The sequence below is a fragment of the Gymnoscopelus braueri genome (genome assembly GCF_963280865.1).
Source record: "Gymnoscopelus braueri genome assembly, chromosome: 2".
NCBI classification, from domain to species: Eukaryota; Metazoa; Chordata; class Actinopteri; order Myctophiformes; family Myctophidae; genus Gymnoscopelus; species Gymnoscopelus braueri.
In genome coordinates this window covers 12,027,817-12,054,479 of record NC_137604.1, presented here as the reverse complement: position 1 = coordinate 12,054,479, position 26,663 = coordinate 12,027,817, and the positions used below count along the sequence as shown (strand labels likewise).

The following is a 26,663-nucleotide window of genomic DNA, read 5'->3' as shown; positions in this document are numbered from 1 at the left end:
CTTCAAATCACTATCACGATTATTTTAAATGTATGCCTCGATTTCGATTAAAAAAGAAAAATAGTGAAAACAGGAGATCGACAAGCTCACAGCGCGTCGCGCTGTGAGCTTGAACTAAGTGGTTAAGCAGTCTAATCGATTACAAAACATTTAGTTGAATTTGTTGTTCGAAAAACAAATTATTAAAAGAAAACTCGCTTCTTGAATGATTAATCGGTTATTGGTTCTTATTTCCGGTTATTTGCCCAGCCCTAGTCACACAAGAGAAAAAAGCACTGAAAAAGCAGCAATAGGTGTTCACCGAAAGTGGGGAGATGATAATGATTGGTGATGACAACATACCTCTATGAGCAGGCTGTCTCAGTAATAACAATTAATAAAGTTAGTAAATGGCTGAGACAGGTTGAAAAAGTAAAGGCAGTGGCAGCTTTGTGCACGTTTGCTTGTGCACGACGGGTTACATTTTGCCCAATCTGGCTTGTGACTCAAAACAAGTTTGAGACCCATCTGACACACCTCCTCCCCAAAATAACTATTTTCTACTCAATTTTTCGTAAAAAAATTAACTCTGGACACCGAGCGGGCTGAAATGCGAGGTGTGGCACTCCGAAGACGAGCACTACTAGTGCCAGTGGTGGAAGAAGTACTCTGATATTTTACTTAACTCTTTCAGTGCCAAGAGTATTTTCATAAAGTACTCCCAAACTGCCAGGAATTTGCGTGTTTTTTAATTTTTTAATTTTGTAATTTTTCATTCAAATAAATGATCTGATTGGGGTTTTAAACCCATAATACAGTTCTACCAGTAGAGAGCAACAAATCGACACATTGATGATCTCGCTGGCTCACTCGCCCCCTCCCAAACAGGCTCACGTCATATCCGGTCCTAACCGGATGTTGACATTTTTGACAATCGTTGATCAGGCTAAATTACGATGCGATACACGACTACGATGACTGATCGTCACCCAGACCAAAGAGAGTAGACGTGGACCTCTCCGTTCGTTTTTTATACCGTGTGAAAAACCGTGACTTTCCCTATTCTGGCCGAAAATCACCGGAGAAAAACAACGTGACCCGGAAATGAATTTTTTTTTTTACATTCGGCTCCGGGTCAGTCTGAAGGAGTCAGGAAGCGAAAGTGATCATGAAAAATAATCAGAATAGCGCGACCACAGTCAAAAGTAAAAACTCGGGATTTCTCGTGCTGGCACTGAGGGTACTCGGGAAAAACTCGGGATATGTCGGGGCGTGGCACTGAGAGAGTTAAGTAAAAGTAGCAATATATAAACAATATAAAAATACTCTGTTACAAGTTAAAGCCCTGTATTCAAAATATAGTATATAGTGTATATAGTGGGAAAGCATGTTTTGTAATAAAGTGATTAATGCATGTATGAAATTAATAATGTAAATCTGTTTTGTATTAATAAGGTAGATCTGCGATGATAATAATAATAGTAAAACTTTATTTATATAGCAACTTTGTTACAAAGTGCTTTACAAAATTTAAAACAATTAATAAAGAAGCAATTGTACAACAAATTGAGAGGATTTTACAAGACAGTAACAACAAATTAGGCAATCGCCAACACCACCACCGTTGCACCATTATGGGGTTAAAAAGGCTTTCCTATAGAAATCGTTTTTTAAAGCAAAAGATAGTATATTGTTTGACTGATGCTTCTTGGTTTACCTGTGATCCTCGTTTGAGGAACTAGAATGTCTCTCTGCATTCTATGTATGGGATTACCTTGCTTATTGTAAGTTGCTCTGGATACGAGCGTCTGCTAAATGCCTAAATTGTAACTTGTACTTTGTACAGTACTTGAGTAAATGTACTTAGTTACTTTCCAACACTGGCAAGCGCTCATGAAGAAAGGCACCGGTAGCTCTTTCTTGTGTCTTTGTATCCATGCTCTGTTTTTGTTTTCTGTCTGCTCCACTTCCTCCGCTGTCTATACACCTAACTTTGTTACAAATAAAAATACAACTTACATAAGTAATGAATTGCTTACTGTCACTTGTGTCTGGGGATTCATTCGCTACTAAAGAAATCACAGGACTTTTTAGCACAGTAATGTTTGTGTGTGTGAGAGTGAGAGTGCGTGTGTGTGTGCGTGCGAGTGTGCATGTGAGAGAGAGAGAGACAAACAGACAGACAAAGGAGGGACGAGAGAAGACAGAATCTGTACATTATGGGGCAGTTTAATAATATTAATTTCAAAGATTAGTAGAATTTGTTCTAATGTAGATTTTATGTACTGTACATGAGAATATGTTCAATAGGTATGAGGTCTATGCGTGTCTATGCCACTACTCCTTGTCCTTGTAAAGACAATACACAAAAATGTTCCTCATTATAACTAGAATCTGAAAAACCCAAACCCTTCACACAAATAGACATGTAGAGGAACTAAAGAACCCAGCAGGCAGACGCAATGTGGAAGGGGGAAGACAAATAGGGACGGAACAGAGAGAGCTCGAGAAGATGGAAAAGGCGTTTTCTACTTTCAGGGTCTGGTGTTTGTTTGTTTAGTTTCTGAGAGGGGCGATCATTCAGATGATTTAGATCTACGTAAGCCTGATTTTATCCTTCCATTGCATGACTGTGTCGTGTGCTGAAAACAGTCCATCTACAAGCTCAGAGAGATAGACGGTCCGTCTGTAACGCATCCTCCCACGGTACAGTACAGGTAATTGAACTAATCAATTTAATCAATTATAAGCAAAAAAATCATCCATAATTCAATAAACTAGAGGTTCGGGGCGCGTCACATCTACGTACGTTGCACCGCCGATCCGACCGATATGTCTGAGTTATAGCGTTAGCTTTGGCAGTGTACCCATACCTGTCTGTCCTTTGTGCCCATATATGGAGCTTTTATGCCCATATAGAGATCTCTGTATGTCAGCCCTTGTCCCTTTTTTTTGGTATTTTCTGCCTTTTATTGATTGATTTTAAGTGAAGATGGACAGGAAAGAGGGAGAGAGAGACAGGGAGAGACGGGAGAGACGCGCAGCAAAGGTCGTCGGGAAGGAGTCGAACCCGCGACGTGCTGTCAGGCTACTTCAGAGCCTACTGTAGGTGCCACGGACTGCTACGCCAGCAGTCCGGGCCAGTCCTTGTCCCTTTTACTCCCATATATGGATATGCCCATTTATTGGCATGCATATCGGTCGGATCTGCGGTTTTGGACAACCGCATATCCGAACTACTCGACGGCAGGTGAAAATAGCAGATCTACAAGCTGTACATCGTAAAGAAAATGCATATATACGTCTTTAAGTGGTTAATAGATTTGTTTATATATAAAAATGTCATTATTTGATTCATCGAATAAGTTATAGATCAAATATTCGCTAAGAAAATAATCTATAGTTATCAGGGTATAGTATGCAGAGTACACAGTAATGTGTACGTCTATTAGTGGTGTTGGAAAAAATCGATTCGAATACGAATCACGATTCTACTGTTGGACGATTCAGAATCGATTCTCATTAAAAAAAATATATATATATATATTTTTTTTTTTGGGAGGATCTTGGATTTACCTTTGTGTGTTTACATTATTATCAGTTGATAAAACCTTTACAATTATAAAAGCTACATAAATGTACTCTGTTCTCATGCCAGCAGATTGGAGTAGATCCTGAAATCCTATGTTTTGAATCAAGAATCGTTTTGAATCGAGAATCGTTTTGAATCGAGAATCGTTTGTTTTGAAAAAAACGAAAACAATCGGAATCTTGACCCCAAGAATCGGAATCGAATCGAATCGTGAGATAGCAGAAGATTCACAGCCCTAATGTCTATGAGTCAGGCGCAGGACGCACTGCTACCTACAGCAGGAACAGTGACTGGTGTTTACAGTAAGGTCTGTGATGACATTTACAGTCATCCTGGACCTCATCTCTCCAGTGATATCAGCCTCGTTGATCTGATTTAAAAAAAAGGAAGCCTGCCCTCCAGTCCATGATGAAAACAAATCAGGTTCTGTTCATTTTAGGAAGACAATTCTGGAAAATATGAAACGCTGAACGGAATGTACAGTATGTGTGTGGACTAGAGATGCGCGGATGGCTTTTTTTGTCACCCAAATCCGCGTTAACAAGTTCATTATCCATCCGCCATCCACCCGCGGTACTTATATCATCCTATTTATAGATCCGCACCAACCGCACCAAATAATTGTTATTTTCCTGACGTTAGTTTTCTTATAAACAGTGTTACTCACCACTGTCGCGATGCAGTGACTGTATACAATCCACAACCATGGTAACAACAAGCGCACGTCTTCATTAAGTTACTTTCGCTTTCAACCACTTTGTTGCCATGTCGGCTTTTTATAAGCTTTTTATAAGCGACTTTTAAAATAATAAACTTTATTTATATAGCACCTTTCATGACATAAATGCAGCTCAAAGTGCTTTACAGAAAAAGAAAGAAAAAGTGAAAACAAAACACAGAGCAAAAACAATGCTCTGCGTTGCGACTTTTGGGCTTGTTTGGCACTTGTTTTGGGCTTGTTTTCATAGACCTGGCTACTTATTTCTCTCGCAACCTGGCAACACTGGCTGCTTGCAAAGCAACATGTCGTGAGCGGCTATTTTTTGCCTGGTGTAAAATGACGTAATATTAAAATACTACAAACGCACACACGGTGAAATTTAGTGCTTTTTAAAAGCTATTATAGGCCTATAGATTGATATCATTAATTTAATTCCCGCATTATTTCACCCGCGGTTTATCCAATATGAATTAATAATTATATTTGATTGACCCAAATCCACCCAAACTGCGGTTAACTGCGGCAACCGCGGCTAAAACCGCGATCCGCGCATCTCTAGTGTGGACTGAGGCATAATATTTGATGTTTAGGTTTATTAGCGTTATGTTTAAATGTCACCACCTTGCTTCTTCTTTGTCAGAGCTTTCCATTACTCCCCTACAAAGCAGACATTATTTTTGAAAAGCCTTACATAAAGACCCAATAGGTCTGGGAAGGCGGGGGAGGAGGGTAGAGCAGCCGTCCATTAATCAGAAGGCTACCGGTTCACCCCTTGGCAGCAACTATAGATGATTTTCTCTATTTTATTATATACAGTATATAATCAAGAATCAATTAACAATTAAAGCCCTATTTTATACTACATAATGACATACCCAAAAATAGGGATTGATTACCAATCGATTATTTTATTAAAGAGTGTGTGTGTGTGTGTGTGTGTGTGTGTGTGTGTGTGTGTGTGTGTGTGTGTGTGTGTGTATAACCAATTAGTTTGATTAAGTGTTGCACCCCTATCATTCATGACCATCTGAGCACCCATCAGCTAGGTGAAGTTGAAACAGAATTTCCCCTGCGGGTTTAAAAATAGTCTAACTTTTCCACTTCTTCTTTTCTATAAAAAAGGGCAGGTAGATAAGACGCAAGTTCTACTCACACAGGGCGTGTAACAAATCACAGCCAAAAATCACACCATTCCATGCACACCACTAGAAATAAAAGATAGTCTGTGTTCTGGAGAAGACAAAGAGAGAGAGAAACTGCCTTCTGTTGAATCACAAGGTTTTTCCACACTTAAATTAGCCATGGTCTTATGAAGACACGCTGAAAATAGAAGACTTGGCTTACTAGTATATAAAAAAACAAGGCTCTTTAAAAGAGGGGTTCTCAAAGTGTAGTCCGGGGACACCCAGGGGTCCTTGAAGGGGGTTCCAGGGGGTCCCCAACAAAATTAGAAAGTTTAAAAATGTTGACAAATCTTCTCTTATGGCCGGGGCACAAAATCTTTTCAGATCTGGGTCCGTGACCAATTACATACCAATTTAGTTTAAGTTTAAATGTTTGAGAAGCAGTGCTTTGAAACACAAATTAGATTTTAGTTCGATTTTAAGTAAAATTGTAAATCGTAATTAGGGGTGGAAGAGTTAATCAATTCGATTAGAAAGAATAATCAATTCTAATAAAATGTACGTTTGTTATTTTTTTATTCAGTAGCAAAAATAGTGAAAATAGTCACTCTACATGCTCACACGGCATCGCAAAGCGAGCTTGTAGAAATTCAGTTGCAGCTTCACCCAGCATATGGCTGATGCTCAGGGGCACGTCAACATGTATACTAGCCTAGGCTAGTATGATGATGTGATGACCTTCTGATGTGATTTTGGTCTACCTGAGAATCGCCTTTTTTTTTTTAAAACCTCCCCGCCATCTGCGAGGTCTGCTCCGAGTGTGAAATATCTGATTAACAAGTTGTACTTGTCTTGTCCGTGTACATTTACAACTACTGTCTTCTCAAATTCAAAACATAAGTCTGTGAGTGTGTGTGTGTGTGTGTGTGTGTGTGTGTGTGTGTGTGTGTGCTCAGCTGAGCGGATGAACATTAAGAGAGGAGTCGTTTTACGCTGTCATACCACATAAGTGCGACATAAGCATTAAGAATAGCATTGATTGCAAGGCCAGGGGACATCAACATGGAACGGCCTACTTTGTGGTAGCTACAGTGCAATCTGTTATAACAGAAAACGGCAAGAGAGGAGAAGGCAGGCATTAATAGTTAGGTAGGAGGCAGGACTTAATGGCTCGGTATCTGTGTGTGTCTGTGTGTGTGTGTGTGAGAGAGATGCACAAACAGGCTTGATGTGTGTGAGAAAGATGAAATATTTGCAATACTCCTCAACTAACCACCATGTCCTGTAAAATCCAAAACCTTTAAATTAAGTGGTTGGTTCTGGACTTAGTTTCAAGGAATGCATTTATTTTCTTGTGTGAGTCTCAACACAGGACGACACCATTTTCCTACTTAGTCTTTATTTTATAATGTATTTTGTTGCTCTTTACTTTACTATGTTCCATGTATAACGTTGTCACATTCGGGATTTTGTTTGTTAAATTCTTTCAGATACATTTAATTATAACCATATATAAGATCAAACATGAGTTAAACACTGCAAGAACGTTTATTTGGGATTTGTAGAAGATCCCTGGGACTCATCCACGGGACCTACTACGAGTCCGGGGATGAATTACATTGAAAACATAGCAACATCGCTGAACCACTCAACTACAGTCAACCTTACAGTAAACATTATTCTAGCAACCTTTTTAATGATACAATTCCAAACGATAGAGCCGGCCGGGCGAGTTAACATTTATTTCTTTTGCCACCTGCACTCATCAAGTCAACAAATAAAAGTCCAAGGCAAGCCATACATACATAAAAGGAGTCTCCCTTCTCTGTCTCTTGTTTACAATGGAAAGGTCACACTGTTCCTGGTGTCAGCCAGCAGTGAGAGCTTAGCGTGTTTTTAGGGCTCAGACTATCAAAAACAGTAACAATATTTCAACTTCTAACAACAGTGTGGCCTTTCCAATGGTCTCATAGCAACAACATGACCAGAATGTCCTACATGCATCTGTCTAGTGCTGCTTTAAAAAAAAAAAAATGTGGGCACAGTCTCATCCATTGTCTGACTGGACACAGCTGTGTGATTGCAAGACATAACGTTAGACTCTAGATTCTATAGGCTCTGTGACATAGAGACATGGGAACGAATCAATTCTCAATGGTGTGGGATGGACCAAAAAGGAAGGTGAAGCGCTTATCTAATCCTCCCGAAAATATATCCACAAACTGAACTTGCTTGGTAATTAACCCATTAATACCTGGAACGCATCTGTGTCACTTTAGATTTCTTTGGCTATTCAAAAATAGCAGATATACAAGCTCATAGCGCGGCACCGAGTGCCGCGCTATGAGCTTGTAGATCTGCTATTTTTGAAAAAAAAAAAATTTAGATTAAAAAAAAAAAACTGTTAGGATTTAGAAAACATTTCGCCTCAGGTCTTAATGGGTTAACCAGTTTCCTTTTCAATAATGCTCCTCAAACATCACCGTTATCAACATTCACAAACTTTCGAGAACCTTCAAGGCCCCTGGAGGCCTGACCCTTAGGGTCCTACACAGCGGGGTCACCGGGGTGCAATTAATTTGCCCAAAAATAACTGTTCAAACTGTTTGTCATGACTACATGAGCAAAGAATGCACATATTGCGCAGTGATGAAAACAAGGTAAAAAGGTCGATTTTTCACTGCGAATAAAGGCATTAACCTTACGAATGAGACATCAACAAATTTATATACATACAGTATATGAATAATTTTGATGCGGAAAACCTCACCGGCGATTTGTGTATCATTTATTCTTCACTCGCCCCTCGGGGTGCAACAGTTAATCAAACTAATTGCTTTAATTGATTATAAAGAATTATCGATCATTGATTTTAATAAAAGAATAAATCCATTTTGGGAGTGCCGATGGTTGAGTTGTTAAGACTATAGACACTTGCACATACCATAGGCTCTAATGCAGCCTGACTGCGAGTCCCGGGTTCGATTCCCGAACCCGATGGACCTTTGCTGCTTGTCACTCGCCCACTCTCTCCCGTTTCCTGTCAATCTACACTGTTCATCGAAATAAAAGGCAGAAATGCCTATATTTTTACTTGTATATCTAGCTTTTACCCCCCCCCCAAAAAAATCTAAAATAGCAGATCTACAAGCACGAGTCAAAACACCCTTTCCTTTTTTTTAAACAATTATTTTAAGAAACACTAGAAAAAAAAGTAATCAAAGGAATAATTTCTCGACAGACGCAGCCCTAGTAAAGACCCCCCCCCCCGCCCCCCCCCTCCCAGGCCAGTCACTCACCCCCAGCGACTGCTCCAGTGTGGCGTGGCGGTCCTCCTTCTCCACGGTGCGGCGGCAGTCGGGGCACACCCACAGGGGCAGCTGGAGGGCGCTGGGCGTCTTGGCGGGCTGCGACGAGCCGTTCTGGCCGGGCAGCCCTCCGGCGTCTGCCTGCAGGATGCTGTCTTTGCGTTCGCACCGGCAGAGCAGGCAGCGGTCTCCGGCCGTGTATGGGGCCCGCTGGTTCAGGCCAAAGGTGAATGGGGTCTAGGGGAATGGAGAGGGAGTGAGAGAGGGAGACGGGGGAGTGAGCAGTCACTTAGGTAGGAGAAACTGAGTGCAGCCATCAATCTGCTGGTGCCTCGTCTGTGCGCGGATGATATAGTCTCTGTCCGGTGGAAACCTCATATAATGTCCAAAACCGTTACTTTTCAGGACTCAAGTTCGAAAATAGCAAAAGTAGCAGATCGACAAGCTCAAAACGCGTCGCTTCACGCCGCGTTTCGAGCTTGTAGATCTGCTACTTTTGATGCTTGTGTGTGACGCTGTAGTATGATTTAGTAGGGCGTTAAAAGGAGAAGTTCACCCAAAACATGACTTGTTTTCAATCAAATTACTCACTCAATTCATGGAGATTTTTTTGTCGCATTCCTGAGCCAATAATTCGATGACCGGGTGGCTGGTCAGTAGGAGACTCAATTGAGTAGGAGACTCAATTGAGTCTCCTACCAGAGACTCCGCTGTTCATCGAATTTTTGGCTCAGGAATGCGACAAAAACAAAGACATCTCCAAGAATGCAAAGCTTCATGGAGTGAGCAATTGATGGAAAATAAGTCATTTTTTGGGTGAACTACTCCTTTAATTGACGAAAAACACAACAACTTATAATATGGAGATAAGAGGTTTCTGCCCGACAGCAACAATATAATAATATTGATATAAATACTACAATACAAGTGGTCTCTCAAGCCAGACAAATATTCCACAATCTTCGAATGCTACGTCGGTCTGTAACTACGCATCCTGAAAGCTGCACAGACTGTATGGCGGAAGCGTTCCAATATTGTGCGAGCCAACAAGTCCGTTTTTAAAAGAGTCTACAAGATAATAACATAAGATACATAAGATATATCGAATAAAAACATTCATGCATTATACAGAACACAATGCTCTACAATCGCTGCATCTTGCCAATCTGTCTCTGTATTACCACAGTTGGACGTTGAACGGTTGACATTTGCATTACTGCATTTGCAGTAAAACAAACGCCCATAAAACATCAAGCACGTGAACAAAGGACGGGGAAAATAAGTAATTTCTCCTACAACCCAGCTGTCATGTTTTAGAGCTGCTTGTAATTTCATTGGAAATACTTGGAGCCATTGTTCAGTTATTGTATAAGTCAATGCCACCATAATCACCTAAGCCCCTATATACACTTCATTGTACACCAAATACCGGAAATCAGCCGATCCACAAGGCACACTAGATGTGCGACGCGTTTGCGAGCCATTTTCTGAAGAGGCGGAGAAAATAAAAGCGCCAAAATTGGGATTAATGTGTGGTTTATTGTAGTTAAGGAAAATAGATTACCTGCAGAACTCCGGAGAAGTCAGCATTGACGGGCCCTTCCGTAAACTGTGGCGTAACGTTACTGTTCATCTGAACCTGGGGGAGAGAAACACACACACAACTCCACGTAAGACGACAGCCACAACAACACTACTACTACTACTCATTAGCACCAAAGGAACAGATCAATTATCTGACTCAGGAATGTCAGCCTTTGTAGTAACGGTAGTGCACGTCTGACTTGGGAAGACACACATTATCCCCCACAGTGTGAAGCACAGGGTTCGTATGAACTTGCATTTCATTCATTTTTGGGCTACTTATCCTACGCTGAGCTGCAGGTCAAATTCCACATAATCGCTTGTTAATGGTCCGGGTTCAGCAGTGTCATAGCAATGCAATGCAGGGTAGCCAAAGCTATATGGTCAGAATTTGGAAATTGGTAAGAGTGATTGAGTGACAACTTTGGTTGCCAAACAATGTGGCTTTATCAATGTTATGACAGTGGTTCTGAAACCTTTTCATTTCACGGACCCTCACATTCATACACAATAGGCCACGGACCCCTGTTTGATTCTGATTTTGTCTGAGACCCCACGACATCCACTTTCTGAGATATAATTACGGAATTGCATAAGTGTCTATAGTCTACTCTAGGCTGTAGGTGCGGGGAATTAACAGTGGAGTATGTGAAACGTATGTTCAGAATAGTCATTCGTATTGACCAGAAATCAGAATGTTTGAAAACAAACGGTATTTCCGAGTAGACAATATACCGTAAAATAAAGTGCCCAGAACATTAACTCTGTCTAGTTTTGTCAACCCGTGGATATTTAGAACAAAATAATATATTCTAACAGTCAACAACAATTCCTGTTCTTGCAGAAATAAATGGGTAATGAATAATATAGCAAATAATACAGCGACGCTGCCCTGGGGTTCCTACTTTGAATCCCACTTTGACAAACACTAATCTATGATGCAGTGTCTTCATCGATATTAGCAAACATAAAAAGAAGCTCAATTCAAAATCATATTCATTTTCTTTTGAACACCAACTTTAAATTCTGAAGCTGTGCCGTTGTTATGTCACCTTGACGGAGGTTAATGATGTCACTGAGGACAACTGTACGTTGTTTAACACTGTCTAGTTAGTTATGAGTTATTCTGGAGCACATAGTCCATGCTGTACATTTCTTGTAAGTAAAACTGTGTGACCAGACGATTTGCTGAGTAACTACATGTTTGCTATCCTTACATAGGACAAAAGAGATCGGACACACATCAATATTGAAGAGGTGCCAACCGGGGTGAATACAAACACTTTAAAAAAGGAAAAAATGAGGTCACACAGCTCATAGCCACGATGCCCATTGCCTAAGAGTACCATTATCTTTCATTTTAAATATTTGTCAGATGTATTCCTCAGAGTTTACTATCCTTATATGTAGGGCTGTGAATCTTCTGCTATCTCACGAATCGATTCCGATTCTTGGGGTCACGATTCGATTAAAATTAAAAATCTATTCTCGATTCAAACTGAAAGTGACTGGAGTTAGTTTTTAATAAATGCCTTTAATATGACTGAAGACATGATGTTTAATGTGATTATGGAAACTTACATTTCATATCACAAACACCATAGAGTAAAAACTCCTGTAACTTAAACCAGCAAAAAAAAAAAAAAAGGAAATCGATTTTGAATCGTTGGTGATAAGAATCACAATTCTTACATGAATCGATTTTTTTCAACACCCCTACTCATATGATCATCTATGACAACTGCTGGGATTCCTCTCTCTGACTGACGGCACCACTTGAACCATAGCATCCCTCTTCTTAGGTGTACATTCGCCAGAAAATAGCAGATCTAACAAGATGACGCGTTGCAAGCTTGTAGATGGGCTATTTTCGCCAAAGACATTGTATGAGAAGAGATAGGTACGGTACCTCCCAGCAGACAAGACTGTCATGCATACACATCAGCACAGATAGAATAGCATAGCGTAAGATGTAACATATGAAGGAAAACATGACAGGGCTATGTTTAGTCCTCACTGAAAGTACATTTTGTTGCTGTCGGGCAGAAACCTCTTATAACTTTTTGCGTTTTTTCGTAAATTACCGTAATGACTACTTGATCATACAACAATGTCCCACAAAAGCAGCAGATCTACAAGCTCGAAATGGGCCGACACATTTTGAGCCAGCAGATCTGCTACTTTTGCTATTTTTTAATTTGAATCCTGAAAAGTAACTGTTTTGGACAGATGAGGTTTCCACCAAACAGAGACGATTTGTATTATTTTTACTACTGAAAACACAAGTCAAAACATTGACCTGAGTGACGGTAGGTAGGACTACCGACCTGCCTACCTATCAAGGTACCTATCATCATTACTATTATTTATTTTATGTTTTTCATATAATACAGTGTGATCGTTCTGTCCGTTTTATTATTGTACACCTGCCCAGGAACTGCAGTTTAGCTCTGAGCTCCATCTGGTACAATGCATCAAAACGGTTGAAATTTGTATTTTGTCCCTGTCAAATAAACTGAATGAAGTCAAACATGAACATTGGTACACCTGCATTTTTCACACAGCACACATGGCATTAAAACAGGAGTGATGCCAGAGGAGCCACCAGAAATGGACCCTTAAGGGTCTGTAAACACTAAAGTGTTTGCTACAAATTGATCCATTGGACCACACAAGGGTCCATTTGGTACCACTCTCAGTGGCTATTACAGTGTTAGATTGGGGTCCCAGACAAAACAATTTGAGGGTCTGACTAATGCATATCAAAGTGGGGGTCCTTGAAATTAAACAGGTTGAGAATCGCTGATAACAGACTACCGTTGCAAAGGGCCTTCTGGCTCTTTATCAGACTCTGGGTCTGAGGATGAAGACCTTGCTGTTGGATGTGCCACTAAATTACACTTAAGGGAGCTGCAGTACAGTGTTCTTTTTGTCTTTCATAAATATATTCATGAAAGCAATTCAAGAAACCACTAGGTCATCAACAGCACACAGGATTCTAGTCAACATGTCTAACATCCTCCACCATCCAACGTTATCAATAGCACATTATGTTGTAGGAGCAATCTATATACAACTTTATTTTAGACTTCTTTGCAGCAACCATATTGTGGTCACTAAAACCTACTGGTGAAGAGATTGTATTTGAGCATCAGGTACATTAGCATACTATATGATCAATAGTCCTACATGTAGAGGAAGTGTGGCCTGCTTGATTAGTGATTTCCCTTACTCACCAGTATACATCCATATCTCCAAGCAAATATATGACACTGTTCATACCAGACAGAGACTCACTAAACATATACAGTAACTGAGTGAGATCAGCATCAGGGCAGCCCACCAGTGGAGTAGATGTACCTTAAACCACAACGCTTTGAAACCACACACACACACACACACACACACACACACACACAGTCCCTCCTGAAGAGGGAGAAACCATTAGCTAATAACCCGGAGTAGATGAATCTAGATGAGTCTGTGATGCCACCAATATAAGGGATGTCATGAAATATGGCAGAATACCTGAGCACGGTGAACGACCAAAAACTAAGGAAAGCCTTGACCAGGTACAGACTCAGTGAACACAGCCTTCCAATAGAGAAAGGCCGCCACAGACAGAGTAGACCCCACTCCCAAGGGAAGACAGACTATGCGCCCACTGCACACAAAATGTGGTGGAAACAGAGCTACACTTTCTAACCACCTGCCCGCTATAACAAGACATCAGAGACACTTCCCAGTTACCACAGATTACATACACCCAAAGTGAGTTTGAAAACATGACCAACGGCGAAAAACTCCCATACCTACTGGGAGAAATACAACAATGTGCGAACACAGCAGCAAGATTTGTCAACTGTTGCGATGAAAGAAGGTTAGCCAATGGAATACAACCGCCCTAAGGACTAACCATTGAGTGTCCTGCACTATCTGTACCGAGTGGACCTCTAGACCTGCTGCACATCAGTGCTGCTACCTTTAAATGCATTTTAAAGGCTTTTTTGTATACTATTTAAATAGTTTTGAGAAAAAATGCTGCTAATTGTCCCAAAGTGACTGTAAAAGATTGCTGCTATTTCTATACGACATAAGGTGACATAGCTCTGTTTAACACAATGCTGTACCCCCTCCCAACTGTATACTTTCCTCATTTTCTAAACCATTTCTATTATATTTTGACACAAGTGCTTTGGCAATGTAAACGTATGTCTTCTCAAGCCAATAAAGCTCCTTTGAATTGAATTGAAATATCAGGCCAGTGAGGCCACTAAATTCTTCGGTTGTTTTGGTATTTATTTTTATAAAACATTCAGCCGGTGAAAGTTACAGGAGTTCATGGTGAGATGTGTAAGCTTTAAAAACACAGTAATCATTCATTATGTCTTCAAGGGCTTTAGGGAAAGACTAAAGCGGCATCGGTCCCTTTCAGTGTAGCACGAGGGGAGGGGGTAGTGTGTACATCAACTGCAGCGTGAGTAGGCTACTTGATTATCTTCAGTAAACCTTACATTTAATATATAGCCCTATATGTAAGACACAGATATGAAAGACAAAAGCATAAACAGTTGGGAGTCAGTTCGCCTGCTCCTCTATGTGATAAAAAATTTCCACAGCTGATGCTTATTGACGCTAATTAATAACGTTATGTAGCATCAAAGCAATAATTTTGCATTTTACATGATCAAATAGGGCTACATCTAATGTAAGATATCATCAATGCCAGGGATTTTAGAAGCGACCTTCTCCGGTATCATGGATTTTTTTTTTGTTCCAGCTGCTGTGTTGGAAACAAAGCAAGGTTAAACTTGGTTGGTAAAGTTGAGATGACAACATGACTGATCAGTACAGAGCCGGCTAGTGGGATTTGTACTTAAATGCAGTATCGATATCATAATTTCGTCGCTGTCGGGTGGAAACCAAAACTGTCACTTTTCAGAAGTCAAATTCCAAAATAGCAGAAATAGTAGACCTGCAAGCTCAAAACGTATTGCATGGTGACACATTTTGAGCTTGTAGGTCTGCTATTTTTCCTACTTTTGTGTGGTCCTGTAGTATGATGAAGTAGGGCATTGATTTATGAAAGAACATAAAAAGTTACTACTATGTGGAGATAAGAGGTTTCCGCCCGACAGCAACAATGTATTATTCCAGTGTCTATCCGTCCTCTGAAAAAAGATGCGAGTTACAATTTAGAGTGAGAACTGCTTCACTTGTGCCTCAAGCTTGTATAAATGTATTTATTTTCGTATGTGCACTTTGTAACTTGGAAAAGTGCTTTAAAATGTGTATTAAATGTATTATTAACTAAGATTCCATTCCACAACAAATGAAAGATGATGGGCAATGTTGATAATATTTCATCTTATCGTGAGCCCAATATAGTGCATCATATTGTTAAATGAGTGGATCATGATACCCCTAACTAACCCAATATGAATGTAATTAATAATTAGCCAACACCAGACTATTTAAATCATGGATCTTGTTCCTCATGCTACAGATGTGCAATTACCAAGCTTTTTTTGGGGACAGACTTGCTCATGAAGTCAGACATAGTTCAGGAATGCTTTCTGGGTTTGATTATCAGCTTGTTCTATAATACCTCAGCACTGCGGTCAGTGGTAATGTTTGTAAACATTGGAGTAAGACAGACCTGGATTTTGATTTACAATGAGGGTAAGAGGGTTGCAAATTGGATATTTTCCATCCACAAATCAAACTCTAAGAACATATACTTGTATGTGAATTGTTATAACCCCAATAGAGGCCTACTGTATATGTTAATAACAATCACGGATTGGGCCTTTAGGGGCCTATAGATATCACAGCTTTGATTAATTCAGACATAAGGTTTATGATCAAAACACTGGAAGGGCCGTTCAGACACTGTCAGACTGGTGAAAACGCTCCAAACAAGCAAAGGCCTGAACTAAACGTCAACTAACTAGTAGCCAACAAGCTAGCTTGTGTGTGCTTTTCCCACTGTGCAAGCAGCAGGCCAGTTTTACAGAACCAGACGTTAATTCAGAACAACATAACAAGGTTAAATGGTCATTAAGGGACACAGATTGTCTCGAAGGCGTTGGCTCGTTTAATTAAAAACATAAGTAAACGTCTGAACAATCTAAAGTTGTGTTGGTTTCAGCTAGCCATAACGTTATAGGCCAGGACTAAACTCGACAGCCACCAGCTTAAGACAAAACCAGCCTGGTTTAACAGCATAATATAAATAGCAGGTTAACATACTAGTCATTAAAGTATAATTAACTAACTACTACAGCTAAATAAACTAGTAGCGCATAGTGGGGTTAGCTGTAGCTGTCTCCCTGCTCTATCCCACCACAGCTGTTGGCATACCAAGGATGTGTCAGTGATGTCACAACTAAGCGTCATGTAGCGGAAGACCCGCACTGTTACTACTACTACTACTGAAATAATAATAATATATTGACCCGTACTGTTACTACTTAATAATAATTATAATAATAATAATATATTGACCCGTACTGTTACTAATTAATAATGATAATAGTATATAATTATAAAATAAGTTAATATCAAACTTCGTGTAATAACCCAGTCACTTGACATCTTCAAATTAAATTAAGTCTACAATTTCTCCAGCAACAATAACGTCCTAATTTCTAAATCCACCCAAACCGTAAAAATAGGCTTAGCAGATATACTGCCATTCTCCCCCCCCCCCCCCTTTTTTTTTTACTAATAATATATCTTATATATTCGGCCAAAATAAGGAAGAAAAAAAAGAGGCCCAGTGAAAAACGATAAGGCTCATTCAGAGTTACAATAGCCTTGGATCAAGACTATTGTAGATTAATTTAATCCATTTTGACATTTTTTATATAAAAATAAAAATGTCAAAATCGAATAAATACATCCACGATAGTCTTGATCCAAGGCTAGAGTTATAATAATATCGGGCCCATCATTACACACACTACCGGGTGTAGTGTGACGTCAACGTCCCATCCTTGGCAATGTTTCCGTGACGTATACTCCTCAGCCCAAGGCCCGCTTTGCCTTGGCTGCATCAGATCAGGGTTGTGTGTGTGTGTGTGTGTGTGGTGTGTTATGTTATCATGTCGTTGTGTGCGGGGTGGTGTTGAAGCCCCGCACACACACAACACAGTAGTAGTGGTGGCACCGCCGCAACCACCGGCCCCGCACCGCAGCACGCCGGGCTCTTACCTCTCCGTTAAGGCCCATGAGGGATCCCACACTCCCGGCTTTACCCCCGGCGGAGACCGCCGCCGTCAGGAAGCTGACGCCGGCGTGCGAGGGCGTTGCGGCGGATCCCCCCGCCAGCAGGGCCGAGGCGTGGACACCGGCCTTGCCGGCGCCGGTGCTGCACACAGCGGACACACTGCCGCTGCTGCTGCCGCTGGTGCCACCGCCCCGCTTGTTCTTCCTGCGCTTAGCTCCTCGCTTAGCGTCGGTCGGACTCATCTTTTCGTTGCGTTCTCCAACGAAAACAACGGAGACAACTCCGGCAGGGTCTTCGGCTGGAATGTCTGGCCCCGGAATCCTCCTCCTCGCACGTAGTCGGAGGATAGCGGTTTTTATATTAGACTCTAAACAACGACAGACACTCGGCGAATAAAGTGCAAGCCCGACTTGATAGATTCCAATATGGCCTCTCTGACTGGACTCTTCGGGAGCTCGAGCGCTTGCGTTGCAACGCAAGTGCGGCCCCTCCCCTCCCATCCCGGGGCTTATGGGAAATGAAGTTTGTGGCGCTAGAAACACTTTTGAAAATATTAGTATTCAAAAGTACAAAATAACAGTGGTGGAAAAAGTACTCCCATTTTTTATTTAGGTAAAAGTATCAATACTGCAGTGTAGAAATACAAGAAATGTACTTGAGTAAAAGTACAAAAGTATTTGTATCAAAATGTACTTAAAGTACCAAAAGTAGAAAGTACTCATTATGCAGAATGTCCCATTTCACAAGTTTTCAAATGTCTAAAATGTATAAAAAATCTTTTGAAAATAGCCGATCTACAAGCTCACAATGCGTCACATCGTCGCGACGCATTGTGAGCTTGTACATCATCTATTTTCAAATCGCCGAAATGTATAAAGGGCTTAAAGGGGAAGACCACTCATGTTCAACATTGAACTATGTCTTTAATACACCTTACACTGTTGTGTGGAAATAAGAAAAAAGTCACCCCCCTTCTGTGTTGCCTAGAAAAGGATAATTGATTGAGGTCATGTGATCAGTGACATACGCAGGGTGTACTTTTGGCTGGTTATAATATATCTAGAGTGCGGATTGCCGCCTCGACCATTGGTGACGGTTCGCAGAACCCTCGCCCTCGCCAGTGTCGACTGGTTCCTGCAAGGTAGTGATGTCACGGGTCCTGTGACAACGAGCCTCCGTTCCTGCTCCTGTGTGTGTAGATTTCTCGTGGCCAGCAACACCAGACACTGTGAGATCACTGTGATCGGCTGGTCGCTTCAATGATTGGTGACGGTTCGCAGACGGTCCCTCACCCTTTGCCAGTGTCGACACCAGGGATCCTGCAAGGTGGACCGTTTCTCGAGAGCCCTGCTGCCCAACTGATGTCACGGTGCCAGTGCTGTCCAGCGTCGCAAGCCCCTACGAGTTGTGTCTTAGTTCTTGTCCAGCGACACTGAGACGTCGCCAGTCAACTGGGTTATCTGTTCCCTGGGCTAATGGCTTTCTGGTTCGTCGTTGGAGTTGGGGTCCAGTTGGAGAGTCGGTTGAGCTGCGTTTTCTGACGTTGTGGACTTGTCGCTGCCCAGTACCTGTTTCCTTCCCGGGGGGTCCTCACCTTTTTCCCCACCTGGCCCTCCTGTGTCCTATGACGCGAGTTCCCACTTCTGCCCGGTGTTTCTGAGGTCCCCACTGCCCAGTGACGCAGTGCCCCCCCATCCAGTGACACCGAGCGCTGGCAGCCCTGACACTGGTTGAGGACCACATCGCTGTCCTGGTTGTGTGGGTCAAGGGGTTCGGGGGCAGCAGGGTTATCACAGCTCCCATCAGTTACTCTAACTGTGTTGCCATGGAGATGGCCTGCTTGAGGGCACACCTCAAAATCATGACCTGCAGCATGTCAAGCCACTGGGTCAGCTGTCCTGAAGCAGGTCAGAGATGTGTGATTGAACAGGAACAGCTCTCGTCGGATCATGCAGTTAGTTCCTCAACTTGCTCTTGGCATGGTTCAGGGAACAGCTGAAGTATGTGACTCTTTCTCCACTCATGTCCTGAGACAGCACTGTGCCCAGGCCCCATCACTGGCCTCTGTTGCCATGATGAACGGCATATTCAGGGTAGGATATAGGACAGGACCAAGGTTCGAGCTCCTTTAGCTCCTCCCGTACCTGATGAAAGGTTGTGTGCCATACCTCAAGCCAAAGGAATGCATTTCCTCATGTGTCAGCTCATTTAAGGAGCTGGTGTTCACTATGAAGTCCCCCACAAACATCATAACCGGTCCTGGGTTCCAGAAGGTGGCATATTTGTTTCCTGTTTCACTTCAGTTTCCCATAGCTTTTTTTTATTAGTTTGGCAGCATGATTGAACTGGAAACCAATATGACACCTTCATACAGTATGTGTTTCCGATTCAGAGCCAACCAAATGAACCAGAACAGGAAACGGAAACTGGTATGCCATCTTCTGGAAACCTGGGACTATAGTTATGCAGAGATAAGATGCCAGGCCCAGGGAGCTGTGCAGCTGTCTGATGTTCTGGGGGCTGACCAGTCCTTTACGGCAGCGACCTGTCATTGTACCAATGTAATCAATGGTGTATCTATTTTGACTGATACTTCTTAGTTTTATGGAAAGTACAGCATTATGTTCTGTCCCCTTTCATTGCCAAGCATTCGCATTCCTGTCCAACGCACACCCTGGGACCTTACTTTAGGGTAATTTAGTAAAAACAAATGCTTTGCTCTGATGAGAAGAACTCATTCATTGACAATTACTTAAAAGTTAATTTGCATAATGTATCTATATAAATATCAATATCTAATTTAAATCATCATATACACATGTTATAACCTAAAGCCAAATTATCAATACATGTATTTTTTACCGGTATATAATTATTTTATAGAAATTGATTCTACAAGAAAAATCACCTCAGGATCAAAGGTTTGGTAGTGACCATTGGTTAACAAAAATATTGTCTCTAAGTCATAATAAATGATATACAGAAATCATTTATGTGGTCATTAGCTTTTTACATGGACAAATAATATTTGATTGTGATATTTACTCTCTATAGTGATCAGTTGAACAGGAATACAATTATTTGTAAAATAACTTGGAATAATATTGAACAGAAAATAACCATGTATTTGCCAGTCATTACATTACATATTCATAATGTATGCTAATTAACCATAATAAACATGCCAAATGGATACACAGCAAATGTCCTCACACCTGAGTTAGATAAAATATTAATTCACCAAAATGCAAGTTGTACGACCTCTAATCGTTATTTATGCTGATTTATGCAAATATGCAAATTGTCCAATTAAATATGCAGGATACAAAAATGTACATAGCAGAAATTGATTCTACAGGAAAAATCACATAAGGATCAACTGAGAAAAGTTTGGTACACCATTTAATCAAATTGTTATAGGATTTGCCCTGTCTATAATAAGACAAACAGCAGCATCAGTCAGGACCCTTTGAGTTGTTCAGCTTATAACAGGCTTAATAACAGTCTTATAACAGTCTTAATAACAGTCTTATAACAGTCTTATAACAGTCTTATAACAGTCTTAATAACAGTCTTATAACAGGCTTAATAACAGTCATTAGACCAGTTGTTCCCAAACCTTTCAGCTGAAGACCCAAAAGATAAATGTGGTGTCTCCCCGGGACCCAAACCTACAAGAATACATTATGAATTAACCACTTAAGCCCTATTTTAAAAAAATGTTAAAATAGCTGGCCTACAAGCTCTTGTGAGCTTGCTGGTGTTTCATTATTTATTCTTTTTTTGAAGGAAATGTTAAAAAAGTAAAAGGATGTTTACTCACGAGTCACAACCCATAAACATTGGTCCGTGACCCAAATATGGGTCCTGACCCAATGTTTGGGAACCAGTGCACTAGTCTAACCATACAGAGGAAAGAACAATATTGATTATTATTTATTTTGCACATTCTATAATTTTTCTCTATAAAGCCTTACCACGAGCATGCTGCTACTGTGTATTCTCTCACATTACATTGTATCACATACCTACAGTACACTTCACTGTCCAGTCAGAAATCCAGAAGGAGTTTGAGCTTCTACTGAACTCATCAATATTCCTTGCTGTGCGTAATGCTTGCCACTAGAGGGCAACATTGCTTTCCACACTTTGAGTCAGATGTTTACTTTGCATCACATCTAGAACATCCAAATGAACACACGATCATTATGGGATGTAAAGACGGTAATCTGAGGAGTATGACATCCATGCACAACCTCCGTTCATTTTCACCATGGTGATCATGAAATGTAAATGAACATGTAATTTAGGTAACATGCATGTTGCTGCTTGAACATTTTAATGTAAAATTATATGATAAATGGAACATTTTAGTAGCTAATAATAAGTTACAGTCTTTTTGGTTCTATTGTGGATAAACAGAGACGAAAAAGTTGCTTCCCTCAGGCTATCAGAGCCACCAGGAGCTAACTGACATGTTTTCTTTGTACATATTTAACCTTGAACTAAGTGTTGTAGGCCAACTCTATATCCAATATATCAGTTCCTAAATTATTATCCCATCATATTCTGTACATTCTCTTTACATATGCTGCTGGTTTTTATTTTATTTCATTTTAACCTGTTTGACTTTTTTCTAAAACAATGTTAACTATTTAACTTTTTTAAATGAATACATTTTAATTTTGTCCAATCTGTATGCTAGAGAGTATGTTAATACAATATAACTTATTGTGGGGTGGTTGTATTTTGTCTCCCTGCTCTTCTATTGCGACATTTAGATCAGGGTTTCTCAAAGTGGGTGGCGTGGCACCCTAGGGTGCCGTGATGCAAGTCCAGGGGTGCCGCAGAATACTTTGATAATATTTGGAATTTATCTATATCACTTGCAGTTTAACCACCTCTATAGGTATAGCTACAGACCTAAATTGCACTGTACTTGGTGCGTTCTTTTTTCAATCTACACCAAATCTCTCAGAATAGGGATGCTGGGGTTCAAGTGGTTAAACATCAAGTATAAAGTTATTTTCAATCTGTTTATGCTGCAATTGTATTCTAATTTTATTTTATTTTATTCAATGCTACAACAGTTCAGACCAGATAAACAGAAACAGCACAACGAGAAGCCGATGCAATGCAGTATCTTTGCCTGAAAGCAACAATTATACATCCTAAATACTACAATATGGTCTATAATACTAAAAGGGTATTATGGGTGTTGAGACACGTTTTAGGTGGGTTCTAGTCAAGAGGATGCGTGTGTTATTTGCCTGCCTCTCATTGTGATACCATTTACTCCATTTGAGACTCACGTTATGCCTATCAGGCCTACAGCTTTGCAATTCAGATTGCTGAAATACCCAACGCTATCCAGTGTGATTTCTTCCAAACAATCTTCCATGATACCTTTCTTTTTGATTGAGCTTATCTTGAACACCTCATAGGGAGGAATAAGTACCTCTCTCTCACTGACACCGTATATACTGGGTATGTCTTCAGGTCAGCACCATAACAGGTTTTAATTTAAAGCAGGTCTTTGTCCCAAACGTGGGATCTATTTCTGGACTTTTAGAGCTGGAAGCAAACTGACCAAATCTGATTATTTGGTTTTGTTTACCGGTAAAGACATATCTGGTTCTTCGATAAGTGTTGTGACACTGTAGGCTACTTGACTCTTTTTAAGGATCTGTATTGCCCTGGTCAACAGGAAATGCAAGGAGTGGAACTTGAACTTGAACTTGGTGGTATACTTTTTTCTGTTATCCCAGACAGCTGTGTTGAACTCGGCATAAAACTTTTCTTTGCCCACATTCAAATTAGTGTCAGCCGTATAAACACAGATTGCTTGAATGTGGCTCACGTCAATGCCTGCCCGTCTTCCCTGTATGTCCTGCCTATTCAGATAATCCCATCCTTCTGATACACAATCACGTACTTCTTTATCATTCCAGGCATTTCTGAACTCCTTCTTCTCCTCCTACACCCCTTGCGCTCTCGTAAATCAAAATCTATTTATGCGCTCTAATTACGCCAGTGGCGCTCGGGTCGCAGTTTGATATGCGACTTGGGTGGCTAGAGCAGGTTACTGCGTTCAGACTGAGACGCATCTTTAGAAATCCGATTTGAATGAGATTTGAAACCACCTCTGAATGTAGCTGAAGTCGGATTTGTAAAAATCGGATTCCATGTGACCTGTCTCTGTTCAGACTTCATAAAACAAATCGGATTCCAATCTGGATATGGCATAAATCTGATTTAGGCTGGATTTGGCTGCCTTAGGGACCCCTGAAACACCCTCAAGATTCAATAGACTCAAGATACAACAGGAAAGTATTGGTCAATTACTCATACAGCTATAAGCAGTCAAATGCTGGTGTAGCATGTTTAATCAGACTGTGTAAACGCAACAATACAATATAATAATAGTGAATACATTATAAATAATAAAGTGCAGTCAAAGCTTAGGAAGTGTGTCTTAACCTATTCCTAACCTATTTTGAGCGGTGCCAGATGCTCCTACATTTGACAGTGTGTGTTATGTGTCTGTCCATATGTATGTAGGAGACTCAGTGCAACACATGCACAACTTAAAGACATGCACACACACAGGCTGGCACAGCACAGGCTGCGCACGAAGCAGGAACATCAGGACAGAACATCAGGACAGAACATTAGGACAGAACGTCAGGACAGAACATCAGTACAGAACATCAGGACAGAACATCAGGTCAGAAGATCATGACAGAACATCAGGACAGAACATCAGCACAGAACATCAGGACAGTAGGAACATCAGGACAGTGGGAACATCAGGACAGAACATCAGGACAGTAGGAACATCAGGACAGTAGGAACATCAGGATAGAACATCAGGACAGGTATAACAACTATTTATCAGCAATGACCACTGGGGGTCCCCAGAGCCCATGTTGAGAAGCTGTGACCTAGTAAATGTTATTGAATTGACTGTGTGATTCCTCCAGGTGTCTGAACAGTAAACTAAACTCACCAACAATACACTAAACTGACACTGCACAGAGAACTGCACCCACAGTCACACTGATTACTGGTTACAAGGACTTGTGTCTCAGCAGGATCTAGAAAAAAAAAACTTGTCCATGCATTCAGCATCCGATTCATTAGACTTGAAGTTGACTGTAACAGTGTCTTTACAGGTCTCCCTAAAAAAACTATCAGACAAAACGCTGCTGCTTGAGTCCTAATACCAAGAAAGTGGAGCATATCACTCCAGTTCTTAAATCGTTTCACTGGCTCTCACTGCACACAAAATGAATGCCCTCACCATACAAGAGTGTCATAAAAATATGTGAAAACAGCAGATCTACAAGCTCACAACGTGTTGCGACGCATTGTGAGCCTGACAGTGACTTTATACAGCATAATATTTGTGTCTATAAGGGCAGAATCAGAAACATGCAGTTAAATATGTTGAACACGTCAATTTCATATTAGGATTATTAGGAATTATATTATGCTATTGTATTACATTTTTCATATGCTTCATCTGTTCATCTGGTTTTGGTGAGAATGGCCTCGGAACGTTTACTTTTCTGGCATTGTAACTGATTGAACTGCTACCACTAGGGTTCCTGTTTCTCATACGGTATGTGACTACAGCATCAGAAAAACAAAGTTGCTTATAGATACAGAAACCACATGACACCTGAAACTGTTAACATGTTGATGAGAAAGACACAGAGACAGATGAAGGAAATGTGTGTATGGAAATGTAGAATACATATTATTTATTGTCACATACACACTACAATACAGCTGGCAGCAGAATTACAGGCAGTGATATTCCTCAACATTCCTAGTAATAATAAAAAAGACAAACAATAAAATGAATGATGAAATGATGATGAAAAGGTAAAAGGGTAAAATGGTAGTCTCTGTATGTATCACAGCTCACACTGCTAAATTCATGATGTCATGAAACAGAACCATTTCTGGCCTTAAACAAAGATCAATATTTCACAACACTGTTCATTATCCAGCTCCTCTTAGGTGTATCCAGACAGCTTCAAATCAGAATCAGAATCATTCAGAATCACTGATTATGTGTCACGGTATGTTCATGGAGAGGGAGAGGTTGAAAATGTCTGCAATCACACTGTTGTTTATGTCCCATAACATGGAGGGACAGCACTGGAGGTGGTAGTTGATTGTCTAGCAACAGCTGTGCAACAGATGATGATGTAGAATACATTTAGATCTATGCTGTATTTGAGGCTTGCATGGAATTGATTGGAATTCACAATTTCACAGAATCTTATATTTTTCTTATATATAACCTCAGGTTAATACTTTTAAGTGTGAAAACTAAAGAACAGTCCTGGCCGTTGAGTTGTTTTTGTGTTTTTGAATTTAAATAAACTGTTAAAAAGTTAAACGAGGCAGGCATGCCAACAGGGAGGCCTTGAATCTCTCGAGGCATTCTGCCCACGTCGAGCAGCCGACGGCTTCGTGTGGCAACGACCGCCCAAGTTGGCAAGCCATGGTGGACGGAATCCGTTTCACACACGCAAAACGCTGAGTGAAACAAAATAAACACTCCCCCGTCCACGGAATTACCCTAAATGCTTAGGGTCCTAGAGGTGTTACTGATCAGTGATGATATGAAAAAGTGTTGGGGACTTCTTAATACGTCAAAGTAGCCAGACTACCAACCACATTTCCATGTGCAACACATTTGCACAGTTATACAGGAAATATTCATGCTGTCAGACAGAACTTGACCACGTTATACTCTCTGTTTGTCCTTTTCCGTGTGTGTGTGTGTGTGTGTGTGTGTGTGTGTGTGTGTGTGTGTGTGTGTGTGTGTGTGTGTGTGTGTGTGTGTGTGTGTGTGTGTGTGTGTGTGTGTGTGTGTGTGTGTGTGTGTGTGTGTGTGTGTGTGTGTGCGTGTGTGTGCGTGTGTGTGTGAGTGTTTGTTTGAGTGCGCTCATGTGTGCATACTGTATGTGTGTGCACGCATGTGTGCATATTTGCACACAAGTTTGCAACATGCAATCCTCTTGATAATAATGCCATCTTTTGCATGTTTTGAAGGGGCTGCAGTGGCTCAGTAGGTATAGAGCAGCTGTGAGTTCCATAATAATTG

General features: G+C 40.8%; 1 protein-coding gene across 2 annotated transcripts in view; it reads right to left on the bottom strand.

Annotated features, from left to right (window-relative positions):
• fam193a (family with sequence similarity 193 member A) overlaps positions 1-17,957 on the bottom strand; it is a 53,970-nt gene extending 36,013 nt beyond the window's left edge. For both annotated transcript variants that reach the window (XM_080447000.1, XM_080447001.1), the window contains exons 1-3: positions 17,524-17,957; positions 10,289-10,363; positions 8,716-8,961 (exon numbers count right to left, since the gene is read on the bottom strand). In XM_080447000.1, the coding sequence (XP_080303126.1) occupies positions 8,716-8,961; positions 10,289-10,363; positions 17,524-17,781 (579 nt within the window). In that variant the 5' untranslated portion in view covers positions 17,782-17,957. The remainder of the gene's footprint in view (positions 1-8,715; positions 8,962-10,288; positions 10,364-17,523) is intronic.
• Positions 17,958-26,663: the final 8,706 nt, after the last annotated feature.